The 14,813-nt window shown below is 39.9% G+C and overlaps 1 protein-coding gene across 1 annotated transcript in view; it reads left to right on the top strand.

Moving 5' to 3' along the window:
- Window positions 1-14,813, top strand: part of CTNNBL1 (catenin beta like 1) — a 164,829-nt gene that overhangs the window by 20,855 nt on the left and 129,161 nt on the right. The window contains exons 2-3 of the mRNA XM_007193144.2: window positions 8,629-8,817; window positions 12,935-13,041. Coding sequence (XP_007193206.1) covers window positions 8,629-8,817; window positions 12,935-13,041 — 296 coding nt within the window. The remainder of the gene's footprint in view (window positions 1-8,628; window positions 8,818-12,934; window positions 13,042-14,813) is intronic.

Genomic DNA, 14,813 nt, shown 5'->3' on the forward strand with positions numbered 1-14,813 from the left:
TATTCCATTGTATATATGTGCCACATCTTTATCCATTCATCTGTCGATGGACATTTAGGTTGCTTCCATGTCCTGGCTATTGTCAATAGAACTGCAATGAACACTGTGGTACATGACTATCTATCTATCTATCTATCTATTTACTTATTTATGGCTGTGTTGGGTCTTTGTTTCTGTGCGAGGACCTTCCCTACTTGCGGTGAGCGGGGGCCACTCTTCATCGCGGTGCGCGCGCCTCTCACTGTCACGGCCTCTTGTTGCAGAGCACAGGCTCCAGACGCGCAGGCTCAGTAGTTGTGGCTCACGGGCCTAGTTGCTCCGCGGCATGTGGGATCCTCCCAGACCAGGGCTCGAACCCGTGTCCCCTGCATTGGCAGGCAGATTCTCAACCACTGCGCCACCAGGGAAGCCCATGACTCTTTTTGAATTATGGTTTTCTCAGGGTATATGCCCAGTAGTGGGATTGCTGGGTCGTATGGTAGTTCTATTTTTAGTTTTTTAAGGAACCTCCATACTGTTCTCCATAGTGGCTGTATCAATTTACATTCCCACCAACAGTGCAAGAGGGTTCCCTTTTCTCCACACCCTCTGCAGCATTTATTGTTTGTAGATTTTTTGATGATGGCCATTCTGACCAGTGTGAGATGATATCTCATTGTAGTTTTGATTTGCATTTCTCTAATGATTAATGATGTTGAGCATTCTTTCATGTGTTTGTTGGCCATCTGTATCTCTTCTTTGGAGAAATGTCTATTTAGGTCTTCTGCCCATTTTTGGATTGGGTTGTTTGTTTTTTTTGATATTGAGCTGCATGAGCTGCTTGTAAATTTTGGAGATTAATCCTTTGTCAGTTGCTTCATTTGCAAATATTTTCTCCCATTCTGAGGGTTGTCTTTTTGTCTTGTTTATGGTTTCCTTTGCTGTGCAAAAGCTTTTAAGTTTCATTAGGTCCCATTTGTTTATTTTTGTTTTTATTTCCATTTCTCTAGGAGGTGGGTCAAAAGGATCTTGCTGTGATTTATGTCATGGAGTGTTCTGCCTATGTTTTCCTCTAAGAGTTTAATAGTGTCTGGCCTTACATTTAGGTCTTTAATCCATTTTGAGTTTATTTTTGTGTATGGTGTTAAGGAGTGTTCTAATTTCATTCTTTTACATGTAGCTGTCCAGTTTTCCCAGCACCACTTATTGAAGAGGCTGTCTTTTCTCCACTGTATATTCTTGCCTCCTTTATCAAAGATAAGGTGACCATATGTGCGTGGGTTTATCTCTGGGCTTACTGTCCTGTTCCATTGATCTATATTTCTGTTTTTGTGCCAGTACCATACTGTCTTGATTACTGTAGCTTTGTAGTATGGTCTGAAGTCAGGGAGCCTGATTCCTCCAGCTCCATTTTTCTTTCTCAAGATTGCTTTGGCTATTCGGGGTCTTTTGTGTTTCCATACAAATTGTGAGATTTTTTTGTTCTAGTCACTCAGATATTTCTTAAAAACATGATAATGATATTCCCTTACATTGACATAGCACTTTATAGCTTACACAAAGCCCCTTTGTAAGATGTTTTAACCATCACAACAACCCTTTGAGTGGGTAGAATTTTCTGTTTCTGATGACTTTGATCCCTAATTATGAACTTTGGCTGATGATAGTTGCAGCATTAGAGATTGTGAGCTTTTTCAGTTCTGATGCCTTAAGCAAATTTGCAAGGGAGCCCTGATGTTAACTTTGGCAGGTTTCATGTCTGCAAATGTTGATTGAGCCAGAAGCCCTAGTTGTAAAATGTCACCAGTGAATGTGCAGCCAGCAAAGGCAAGGGAAAACTCATTACTGCAGCTCATCTGTAACTTCTGGGTCAGGCCACTCACTACCATCTGGTAAAAATGAATGTTTGAAAACTCCTTTTTATTCTGACAAAATGTAATCAGGTGAGGTTAACAGCAGATGATTTCTGAGCACTTCGAATTGGTTAGAGCAATCCGTCCACAAGCTTGGGTTTGTGACATTCCATATGTCTAATCACCTGAAGAGGTATCAGAAAGCTTTGAAATTATGAAATCCCCAAATAAAGGTAGGAAGGAATTTAATTATGTGTACACCTCCCTTAACTGTGTTGCATACATTCTTCCCATCTCATATTGAAAGTGTTTATTCTGAAAAAGAAAAAGCAATGAGAGAGGAAGAATGAAATAGGATTACTCTCTTAAAATAATATAAAGTGGTTTTTTTTTTTAATGTGAGAGTGAGACTAAACCTATTTTATATTGCTTTAAGGAGAAAGATTATGGACTAGGGAAGAAAATTATTAAGTTGAAAGGTTGCCCCTTAATTGAATGAACTCTCTGAGTGATCCAGAGATGGAGGGGGTGCAGTTGAGGAGGAGGTTAAGTTTCTGGTCACCGGAAGTATTAGGAAACCCCAGCCTATGCCTAGCAGAAATGTTTTAAAGGGTTTTCAAACCTCAGAAAGATAATTGAGTTAGATCAAGGATTCCTAAAGTCTGGATTGTCTCTAGTGACTCAGAATTATTGCAAGAGGTTTTGAATCCAGATATACACAAGCATTTTCTGTAGAATGAATCTCAATCTCTCAAAATCTCTCTCAAAATTAATCAGTCTCTCTTTTTCTGTTTCTCTTTGTCTGCTCTTCTCTTCTCTCTCTCTTAAATGTGGGAGTTAAAAACACAAATTCAATGAAAAGTATTACCAAATACATAGAAATGTATTTGTTTGTTGTCATTGTGTATTTTGTCAATCATTGGATACTAAAAAAATGCAGCTGGGGTGGGGTCTGTCAAATATTTTGATGTTAAAAATGGGATCCTTGTTTTAACACCTATTAATGGTCAACACCCTCTCCAACCTTGAGGTTCTTTGATTCTGAGTCAGGTGTGTCCAGGAGAGATACATGTATTGTCTTCTGTGGGCTAAACTGTGATTAGCACTTTAGAAACATTGGCCTTTATGTATGTATATGTGTGTGTGTATATATGTATATATATATATGTGTGTGTGTATGTGTGTGTGTGTGTGTGTATGTATGTATATATATATATATATATATATATATATATATATATATATATATATATATATATATATATATATATAAAGTCTGTGTGAAAGTGCAGGTTGTTCCTAGTTTATAGATTGAGAAAACTCAAGCCTGGAATGGGTAAGTTACTTTCCAGGGCTGCTAAGTAGAGGGACCAGGATTTGAATTTAGGAAAATCTGACTCCAAAATTCATTCTCCAGACAGGATATCACCATTGCACACAGGTTAGGAATGACTAGTTAGTATAGCGAAGGAGGAGACGGACTATATTGGGAATTAGAAGCCTTATATTATTGCCTACCACAGACAAGGTGCTTAAACCCACCGAGCTCAGGTTTCCCTATTTCTGTAAAAAGAGGGATAAACTAGATTATCTCTTTCAGTTCACATTTGAGTCTTTCCCATTGTTTGATATTTAGGAAACAGCACTTTATGCCCCCACTTGGAAGGCCCTTTTCTGAAGATATGTGACCTTCTTGATGCTAGGTGAAGAATTCCTGGTTTATTATAAAGTTAATAGAAGATTTCCTTCGAATTTTTTCCATTTCCTTAATAAAAGTGAACAAATTTTTCTTCCATTAACATGAAAGTACATTTTATGAAAATTATTCCATTTCTTAGCCAGGTAACTTGGAATATTGAGCTATATTTAGATGTTCCCCCACAGTGTACATCTACATTGTTATAGCCTGGTACAAATGTGCTCTTCACATTAATAATTGCACTGTGTGTTTTCATAATTTATCATAATGATACCATTATTGCTTATTATAGAAGTCCCCTTTCTTCTCCCCCACCCCCAAGTCTAATTGAGGTCGAGACAGACCATAAATGCGATAATATAGATTGCATGCTCAGAGGAAATGGGGTTGGTTTCATAGTGGAGTTTTAATTTAGGATTCGTTCTGGTGATGTAGCCTCTTCCTATGGTACATTACTTTGAGCCCAATATAACTGCATTTTCCCACAGCCCCTCATTATAGCTACAGCTTCTCACTGCTTTTTAATTAAAAAGAGAGAGAGAGGGGGAGAGAAATGAAACCTAAAGCTTAGGTTGGATATTGTCTGGGTATGCAGGGACTAGTTTAGGCAGATTGCTTATTTAATTTTTTAATTCTTTCAAAGCTTTCATGGAGATGTCTTGATTTCTATTTCTAGGGGGATGGGTATATATATCATTCATCATACACACACAAACACACACAAGGCATCAAGAGTTTTGGAAAGTAAAGACGTATTATATATATATTCTTGGAGCTTCCTATAAGCTTTGAGCAAGTGGGAATCCTTTGTGTATCCTAGAAAGGGTACCAGCTGTGTGGTTGGATGGTGGCAAATGCTTAGTGAGCATTTATTCCGCTCACCACCTATTGGGAATAAGGCAGGGAATGTAGAAGATTGTAAAAATCCTTAAAGGCTGATGTTCTAGTACATCAGAAGTTAAGAGTTAATCATTTTTCTGCTGTGGGCAGCAGAAGCAGAGAAATGACTTTATTAAGAACAATTTCTTTTGTCATTCCTTCATCTTGAGGGATTCCGAACACCTTTCAGATACCCAAACAAATTAATCTCCAAAGGTGACTGGTAAGACTGGCTTAATCCTCTTGGGATTGGTTGTGTAAAACACAAGGAGAGCTCAGGCCTGAGCTGATGACCTCTCTGACAGGCTGTGAGTGCTCCCTTTCTGGATCCAGAGTCCTTTGTCTCTTCTGTAGTGAAAGCAGTTTGGCAGTTCCTAGGTTCTTCCCCACTTACATGTTCTTGCTTTGTTTTGTATAACTGACCACTCTCTCAGTGGTGAATACTGGTAAATATAATCTAGAAGTTTATTTCTGGGGCAGGGTGTTGTTAGCTTCACAGATTTTAATGGGGATCTTTTACAAATAGGACTTCAGCTTTATATGAGTCCCAATTTCATTCAGTGTTGCCAGAAATCCAATTTCATTTTGACATTATCAGGGAACAGGAACCCCTCAGATGAAAATTCCCTAAACCTGGGATGTCTAGTATGGTAACCACTAGCTGCACATGGCTGTTGGGCACATGAAATATGGCTGGTTCTGTGTTGAGATACACCACGAGTATATTCCAAAGACTTAGTATTTAAAACAAAAAAGTAAAATACCTCATTAGTAATTTTTTATATTGATTACATGTTGAAATGGTAATATTTTAGATATATTGGATTAAATAAAATATATTATTGAAATTAATTTCATTTGTTTCTTTTTTTATTTGGCTGCTAAAACAATTTTAAATTATATCTGTGGCTTGCATTATATTTTGATTGGACTGCTATGTCCTAGATTGTTAAGCCCCTTGATAGCAAAGCAATGTTTGTCTTTATGCCATGTGTCTCCAGTCCCCAGCACAGTGCCTTATATATAGTTGGCACTTATTATATATTTGTTACAGAAATGAATTTTAACCTTTATTACCCAGAATGGTCAAATTTCAGAAATGAGTAGGAACTTCTCTATTTGGAGGGTTAGTATCTGAAAAAGAATTGTGAGTTGAGAAGAGAAGTAAAGAACAGAAGTTTTTAAAATTTTGCCTTGGGAGAGAAAAATGCTGAAATAAAATATATCAGGGCCTTTGGGAGGCTTATCCATCTGTTGGAGAGGGAGGTGGGAGCTGTTATGTTTGTCAAGGAACCATGTCAAAGCCTCCCAGTGGGATGGGTTCTGCTGTGCTCTGCTGCAGAGTTGTCCTCCATGAGGCGAGCTAAAGCCGAATACCCTGTATGAGGGGGAAGGAAATTGGAGATACAGTGGGTAAACCTAAAGGTTGCCCTCTTAGGAATGTGCTTAGACTATTCATAAAGATTAGCAAAGCTATTCTTGTCTCAAGAATCCGTTCTAGCCCTGTCTATCCCTGTGTCCCCATTTAGACATTACCCTAATGGAAGCCTGGGACTGGTACTAGGCCAGGCTGATTACTTGAGGATCCTTCAAGCCTTGGAATTCTTTAATAAATTATTTGTTGAATGAATGGTTTAACAAATATTATTTTAACTTGGCTAACGTCTTGTATGACTTATGTTTATAGGTATATGTTCTTGCCTGAAAGTCCCTCAGACCTGTCTCAGCTAGGGTCCTGGAATCATGGAAATTGGCAAACTTCCCAGAGATCAGTTTCAACTTTTAGAAGGCACCAGGTTGTCTTTGCAAGAGTTTATTAAAGGATCTCAGGCATCCTGTCTCCCTGCTTATAAGATAGAACTGTTAACTACTTCTCATCCCCAGAGATGGGATAAAGATTAAAAGGAGTGTTTTAAGTTCTGCAGAAGGAAAGTGCTATTTCAGTGGAAATTATTACTGGTATAAATGAAACTCCTCCCTGACCTCTGAAATGTTTGTTTTACAGAAGTGGATTGGAAGATGTGTTCAAAAGAGACATTGCCAGTGTTCTTTTTTTTTTTTTTTTTTTGCATTTCTTAACTGTGGCAGTATTTAGCTTTCTCCTTTTAATTGTGGTCCACTGCCTTTTCTCTCTGCGCTGAGATAAACAATCCAGAAATCTCCTCTCCGTGGAGGACTATGGAGCTCATGCTTTGATTTGGCTGCTGCAATAGGCTCATGCTAATCAGAACCGCAGCAGGGCTTGTTTTACGAGCCTGAAAGAATTAGTGCTCCCAGGGGGCTGAAGTTCCTTACCTGCTGTGGAGCTACCTAGTTTGAAGCCTGCCCTCCTTTAGGAGCAAGCCACCTCCTTCTCCTTCTCACATGAAAACCACCACCTCCTTTTTTTGTACTCTTTGGTTACTGGCATGTTGATTTCCTTTTTCTTTTTCTTCGTTTTTTAACGTGTAGACTAGTAACGATGACAACAGATTTTTGTAATTTTTATATTTATGGAAATAGAGTGTGATCATATGAAATTATAATCCATCCCAGGGAGACTCAGGAACAGAGTGAAAAATAGCAGGTGGTACCCCACAAACCAAATTGTCTAATGTGAGTTTTCTAAGCAATGTCATATGCTTAGACTTACTGAAGTACCTGGTATGTGGAACCAGCAGGGTACATGAATATAGAGGGGAATGCCTTTGTACCACTGGGGTAGCAGAGTTCAGTAACAGTGTGGGTTATAAGTCACAGGGTGAGATGTGTATCATGTATAATAGAAATTTGTCTGTTATCACCAAAAGCAACTTAGCAGGCTGGCAGTGAATGTAGCATTTTCTTCACTTTGGTAGTAACATACCACATTGCACCTAGCACACTGTTGGTGTGTGCAGTTATTGTAACCGATAAAGAAAAGCTCGTTGAAGAGCCGCCTAACACAAATGTTTTGTGTTGGGGAAGACAGAATCATTTGGATTAAGTAACTCATAGTAATAATTTTATGTATTTGTTTAGTGTTCTTTCACTACAGTTTGCCACCGTTTGGTTCAAACTTCCAGTTATAAGGTAAATAAGTTCTGGGGATCTAATGTATAGCAGAGTGACTGTAGTTAATAATACTGTATCGTATACTTGAAAGCTGCTGAGATCTTAAATGTTCTCACCATCGGTGGTGGTGGGGAAAGGTAATTATGTGAGGTGATAGAGGTATTAACTAACCTTATTGTGGTATCATTTCACAATATATATGTGAATCAGATCATCATGTTGTACACCTTAAACTTGCACAATGTTATATGTCAGTTATATCTCAATAAAGCTGAAAAAAATTTTAAAAATACACGCAAAAACATCTTTTCTGAAGTTCACAGGGAGAAAAGGGTGATAATCTCCACTTGCAGATGAGGAAAGTAAGGCTTAGAGAGGTTAAATGATGTGCCCAGAGTTGCACAGTAGTAACTAGAGCTGAATGGAGATATTGGGCTGTTTGATATCTAGTGCGGTGCTCTTTTTCCTCAGCTCTGAGGCCCATTTCAGTAGTGCCCTGTTTTATTCCAGCTGAATGGCAAGCAATTGTAAAAACTCCTCCATGGACTGCACTGTCAGAGGCAGAATGAGACCCTACCAGTGTGGTGGGAAAAGCCCTGGACTAGGAGTCAGGAAGTACCATTCTATTTTCAGCGCTGCTCCTGGTTTTGTGACCTTGGGTAATACTTGACCTCTGGGCCTTACTCTACTCTGCTGTAAAGTAGGAATTTAGAACGTTGTAGACCCTTGGAAGTTAAATATGTAATAGTCTCTGCTTGAATTACTTGTGAGTGACTATAATCTTTTTAAAATCTGAATTAAAACCAGGTACTAAGGGATTGGTGTTGGGGACTGAATCCTAACTAGTAAATTGAGCTTAACCCAGCGTTCCCTTCTCAAAGTAGCCTTGTTCCCCGTGATTTCTGTATATACAGGAACTTTTGTGAAGTGCTAAACTTTGCATATTGAAAAATACCTGTAACAAAAGCCAGCTACCTTGTAGGTGACTGTAATCATGTATTTATAGAATCGTTGCGGGTCTGAAAAATAACCACTTAGAGCTTTACTTCATTCTGTGGGAGAAATTGTATGCTGTGGTGTTTTTCAGTCAGGGAATTCTCGAAAACTTTTAGAATGCTTGGTATGTATGCCCTTCTACATATTTTCCAGCTCTAAAATCCTGTGTTTCTTTTTTCTCTTTCTTAGCCCAACAGGGGCACAAAACGTCCCCGGGATGATGAAGAGGAAGAACTGAAGATGCGTCGGAGACAAGCTGGCACTCGAGAGCGTGGCCGCTTTCGGGAGGAGGAAACGACTGTGGTTGAAGAAGCAGATGATGACAAAAAACGGCTGCTTCAAATTATTGACAGAGAGGGTGAGGAGGAAGAGGAAGAGGTAAGGTGGCAGAGTTGGGCTTGGAGCTCAGATGCTCGGCCCTGACACAGCATCTGTAGAGTGTAATTCAGAGCTAAATGCTTAATTTCCCTGAACTTCCCAGCTTAATCTGTAAAATGGGGTTAAGAATACTTATTTCACAGTGTTGACATGAAGGTTAAGTGGAATAATGGAGTTGGGAAAGCATTTTACAAGCTGTAAAGAACATTACAGATAGAGTTTTTAAATTATTCTGGATTATATATTATAATCGAGGCCCAAGCACTGAACTGTGGGGCAATTAGTATGGACTGAGGAGGGTCAGAGAGGCTTCCTAGCCAGTACTGAGGACACATAGAGGGCACTCATTTTTAAGTACAGTCAATAGTCTTTGAAAGAGGAGTAGAATTCTGTCAAATAAGTGGAAGAAGGGCTTTTCAGGCAGTTGAAATGGCCTTCGCAAAGCAACAAAGTTGAAGAAATTAAAGGCACAGTCAGGGGATTAGGTATTTAGATGCGATTGAAAAAATATGGTTTAGGGAAAGAGATACCCAAGGCCCTTTCTATTTGCTGTTCCTCAAGGTGCCTTAAGGCCTTTGCACTGACTCCTGCCTCTGAACCTTTTTCCTTCTGTGTCCTCTGCTGGCATGCTCTTCTTCCCCTGATGCTTTCTCATGACTGGTTTCTTCTCATTCAGGTCTCAGTTCAGATGTTTCCTCCTCAGGGAAGTCGTTCCTGTCTCTGAGGTAGCCCTGCAAGTCGTTCTCTTATTCTCTTATCACTTTATTCTGTATACTGTCTTCACAGCGCTTATCATGATCTGAAATTCCTGTTTGTTATTTTACTCATTTGTTATCCTCTCCCCAACCTCTGTTGAAAACAGGGACTGGCTCTGTTTTGTTCACAGCTGTATCTCTAGCATTCAGAGCAATGCCTAGAACTTGGTGTAGGCCCTTAACAAATATTTATTGAATGAATGAATGAATGAAGCTGAAAAGAATAGAGGTAAAATATCAGTGATTAAAAATAATGTGACCTTACCTTTTGTGTCTCTTTAAATCCTTAAGTGTTAACTTGTATGTTATTTCACTCTGGCATTTTGTTCAGTATGAATTATAGAAATAGATTCTTAAGAGCCAGCTGTTTTTTGGTTCCCTCAAAGACTTGATGCTAAGTTTGGATTTAAAAAATGAAGCTGGAGTGTGAATCTGAGAAGAAAAAAAATTGATTCATATTCCAAAAAGGTCTTTATTGTGTTATGACAGTAACTCTCTCCTTATTAGGATTTCTACCAGTGGTAATTCGGGGGTCTGCCCCTAAGAGATGGTGACACTTTGGAAATCTGTGGTGGGAGACAGTCCTGGATTTCCTCTCTGAGGGCAGCAGCCCTGCCAGCCTTAGACAAACAGTGTGTGTAGCACATCCTCCCTTTCTCCCTCCCTCCTTACTAGCTTCTGATCAATCTGTTAGCCCTGCAGCGGCAGTTAATTGGCAGGTATAATTCCCGTGTCGGGCAAGGCTGGTACTGGAGGATTAGGATAGTAGCTGTCATGGGTAAATGGTTTCTAGCCTGGGAGACAGAAATGGGATGTGGGACCAGCCCTTCTGTTAAGGGACAGGGAAAAAGAGGTCGCTTTGTAAAAATGACGTATGGAAGGCTACAAGTCCAGGAGTTATTTTCTCACTGCCACCAAAGTCCCATTTGATGAAAAACAAGTGATGTTTGCCCCTGTAAAGTCACGTGAACTTGTAAAATATTATTGTCCTTTTTGTGCTACATCACCAGCATTCATCTTTCTGAAATCTCCCTCTGGTTTCTGACGTTGAGCTATTGGAGATACTGCTGTGGCCGATGACTAAGACTGATAATTCGGTTTTCCCCCAGTGTTGGAGAGAAATTAAAGGAGGGAAGGCCAAACCCTGGAGAGGCTAAGACTTTGGGAATCCTATGAGAGCTGTGTTATTAACACTAATAAAGTTTTTTTCCTACAGGGTTGGCAGGATGTTAGCTAAGGGAAAGAAAAGCCGTAGGTACTGAGATTGCTTGAAAGTGATTTAACCCTTTCGTAGCAACTTAGATTATTTTAGTTAAATCCCAGTGATAAGTTGGGTACATTAACAATAATGCTAATAGTTACAATAACAGCTTATATTAATAGAGTGTCATATAGTTTATAAAACAATTTTATGTACCTCATGTCTTTAGGTCATCTCTATGACCTTGAAAGATACAGGTAATAGTTTTCCCCGTTCTGCCTGCCTTCCTTCCTTCCTTGAACAGATCTTCATTGGATGTCTCCTGTGTGCCAGGCCCTATCATGGGCACTGGAGAGTCAACAGTGAATAAGCAGACATGGGCCACTAATAGAGGTTTGGGGTTGGAGAGATTACTGGGCCAAATCCTGCCAGGCCTTCCTTATATAGGTCATGTGAAGGATTTGGGACTTTATTCTAAATGCCAAGTGGATGAATTCACTTATGAGGTAGAATCAATTAGACTTGGTGAGGGTTTGAAGATTATATTCAGCAAAGTAACGTTGCCACGTGGGTAGTAAGTAGTGAAGCTAAGCTCTGAGTCCTGACTGAGCCAGGGCACTGACTTCAGTTTTTTTTACCAAGTCAGGGTACCTCTCCTTAAAGCTGTAGACACTGGGGAGCGGGTGGGGTTCCAACAGAGTACCTCAGGGTCCAGGAGTCATTGATAAAATCTAAGAAAGGTGTCATGCCCAAAATGAATGTATAGGTATCTCCCACTTAAAACTCAATATGTTGGGGCTTCCCTGGTGGTGCAGTGGTTAAGAATCCGCCTGCCAATGCAGGGGACACGGGTTCGAGCCCTGGTCCGAGAAGATCCCACATGTCGCGGAGCAACTGGGCCTGTGCTCCACAACTGCTGAGCCTGCGCTTTAGAACCCACGAGCCACAACTACTGGGGCCTGTGCACCTACAGCCTGTGCTCCGCAACAAAGAGTGGCCCCCGCTCACCGCAGCTAGAGAAAACCCGCACGCAGCAATGAAGACCCAACACAGCCAAAAATAAAATAAGTAAATTAAAAAAAAAAACTCAATATGCCAAAATCTAAATTTAATAACATAATAGCTAACATTTTGGGGTACTTAAAAAATTATGAGATGATTCAGTGCTTTCCAGAAGGATCTATTTCTGGTTCTCTTAATAGCAGTTTCTTTATTGCTTTTAGGTGTGAGTTTTGGTCAATGACTACAAAGTTACGAAGCTAGGAGTTCGGAGAGTGTTAGAGAGGCAGAGTGTACTGCAGCACATTACTTTAAACTGGGAAATAAACTGAGGAAAAAACATTTCTGAAACTTTAGTGTAGATTTTTTTTTGGGGGGGGGGCGAATGATTCTGTTTTCAAAAATTCACTTTATTTACCTTTGTAGGTATTATTCCACTGTATGAAGTAAGAATATTCTGTATGGTCTGCTAGTTTTTTTTTTTTTTTTTTGCTAGTTTTTTTATGCTTCCTCTGAGCGAGGTTACTAAATTCTTGTTGCTGTATCGGGATTCCAGGTACCTGTCTGATACCCTTCTCAGTAGCTAGTAAGGACAAGATACAGTGATGTATAATATAAGAAACACAAAGCAGTGACTATTGCTAATTAACAACCATTCTTATGGGTGTACAAAAATAGGCTATAAGTTGAATTTGACATATGGACCATAGTTTGCTGACCCCCGGTGTAGGGAAAAGATAGAGGGGCACTGTCACTGACTCAGGGTTTGACCTTGAGCAAGTTCTTTAAACCTCTAAATGTTATCTTACCTATACAACAGAAGAGAAGGACGAAATAAATATTAAACAATATTCATTTAATATCGTTGCTTACTCCATGCCATACAGTATGCTCAAGAAATATTTGTTGAATGAGTGAGTCTTTAATGCCTTAAGTTGAACTTCCTGTGCTGGATGTGAGACACACAGAGTGATGATACAAAGTAGCATGTGATGTACACCCTTAACTCTCATTCTAATGAGGGAGATAAAGTATGTACTGTACAGTTAATCCAGAAAGATGAGAGGCAGAATGGCATGTAAGAGCCACGGGAAAGAAGTAGTGATTAGTGAATAAGAAATCCCTTTGGACTGAAATTGTTGCATTTGTCTCTTTACCCCAGGAAGAACCATTGGATGAAAGCTCAGTGAAGAAAATGATCCTTACATTTGAAAAAAGATCATACAAAAACCAAGAGTTGCGGATCAAGTTTCCAGACAATCCAGAGAAGTAAGGCTCTGTTTTGCTGTTTTTGCCCTTTCTCCTCTGAGATGTTTTGTTTGCTACTTTGTTTTGCTCTTTGTGTGTTTTGTCTTCCCAGGATGACCCACATGTTTGGGAAATCACTGGACGTACTCACAGGACTCGGAGTCAGTGGTACTCAAGGATACACAATAGGATCAGCAAGGGGAAAAGACACATCAGGCAGTTTGGAGAAATTCATGTGCAGCTTCCTGTGTTTTCTCCCTTCCACTGGGAGGGGTCAACATGCTCCTTTTTCCAGCAGTGAAATACATCATCACATGTGCAGTGTTTCTGTTAGGAAAGCCCGTTTGAGACTCTGAGACCAGGGTATTTATTGAAGACAGATCATAGCATTCTCTGCCAGCAACAGCTACCAAAATTCCAGACTCACAGAAGGAAAGCAGATGTTCAGTGCTCCAGATGGGCAAATCAACCTTATCACTTAGGAATTGTTTCAAAAGCCAGGTTCCCAGCTGCCAGCCTAACCAGGCCCTTCTAAGGATCAGGCCTGTTACGTTAACTCTTTTTTGCATTACTCTTCTCAAGGCCCCAGGAAGACTGACCATGGCTGCCATTAGTGATAGCTTTACTGTTGAGAAATGTCTAAGGCTTTGGGGTTAGACAAATATGGGTGTGACTCCCAAATGACCTTGAGTAAGTCATTTCTCCTTTCTTAGCCTCAGGTGTCTCATCTGTATAAAGAAATAGTACCTTCCTCACAGGGTGGTTGTGAAGAATAAATGAGAATAATGCCATGTGTTTAGCTCAGTATCTGGCACATAGTAAGTCTGGCTCATGAAATGATAGTTAATATGGTTGTTACTACACCAGCTCCTCAGTGCACTGTGAAGTGCTATAATGAGGAATCTGATAACTTTGCATCAGTTTTGAATCCTAAGTAAATGGATTTTCATATTTATACAGATTTTAATGTCCTAAATCTCTCTTTCCCTCCCTTCCTCCTTCCTAGGACATACACTTTTAATGAATCTTCATATGCCTAAGGCCCCTAGGCAATTAGGAGTTGAATAGTATAGTCTTTGCACTCAAGTTTAAAGGTTACTAGGGAGACTGACTATAAATGCATGGTAGAAGGAAGTATACTTTAAAAGAAATACAAGCAAAGTACTGTGGGAGCAAAGAGGAAGAAGCAGTGAATACCAAGTCGGGGGCTAGTGAAGGCTTCACAGAAGAGGTGGTATTTGAGCTGGGCCTTGAAGAATGATTTTGATTTTAGTTAGGCAGAAAACATGGAAAGGCATGCCAGGCAATGTGACTAGCAGGAACAAAGGCACAGAGGTATCAGAGGGCATCCTGTTCTCATGGCAACTTGGTAAGGCTAATGTGGTCCACTACGTTCTCTCTGTACTGTGGGTAAGGAGGTGGAGAGGGGAGAACCTGGTTACTAGACCTAGGGCCACAGCCCCCTTTGACAGTAGGAGTAGCTAGATCAGAGCTCAGCTTTCCCCACGCCAGAGCCCTATCAGTTTTTGTGCTGACCTCTACCGTACAACAGTAATTGCACTTGTCATACTGCTCTGTGTGTGTGTGTGTGTGTGTGTGTGTGTGTGTGTGTGTTTGATTATATAAGTAATACACGAATAGATTGTCATCGTAAAAAATACCAATAGTGCATAGTAGAATGAAAAATGAAAGCTGTCCTTCACTGCACTGATCCCCTTTCCATTCCTCTACTTAGAGATAGCACCTGTGAACACTTCTGTGCGTATCCTTTTTGATTGTTTTCTGTACACTTA

Source organism: Balaenoptera acutorostrata, chromosome 15, assembly GCF_949987535.1.
Source record: "Balaenoptera acutorostrata chromosome 15, mBalAcu1.1, whole genome shotgun sequence".
Classification (NCBI taxonomy): domain Eukaryota; kingdom Metazoa; phylum Chordata; class Mammalia; order Artiodactyla; family Balaenopteridae; genus Balaenoptera; species Balaenoptera acutorostrata.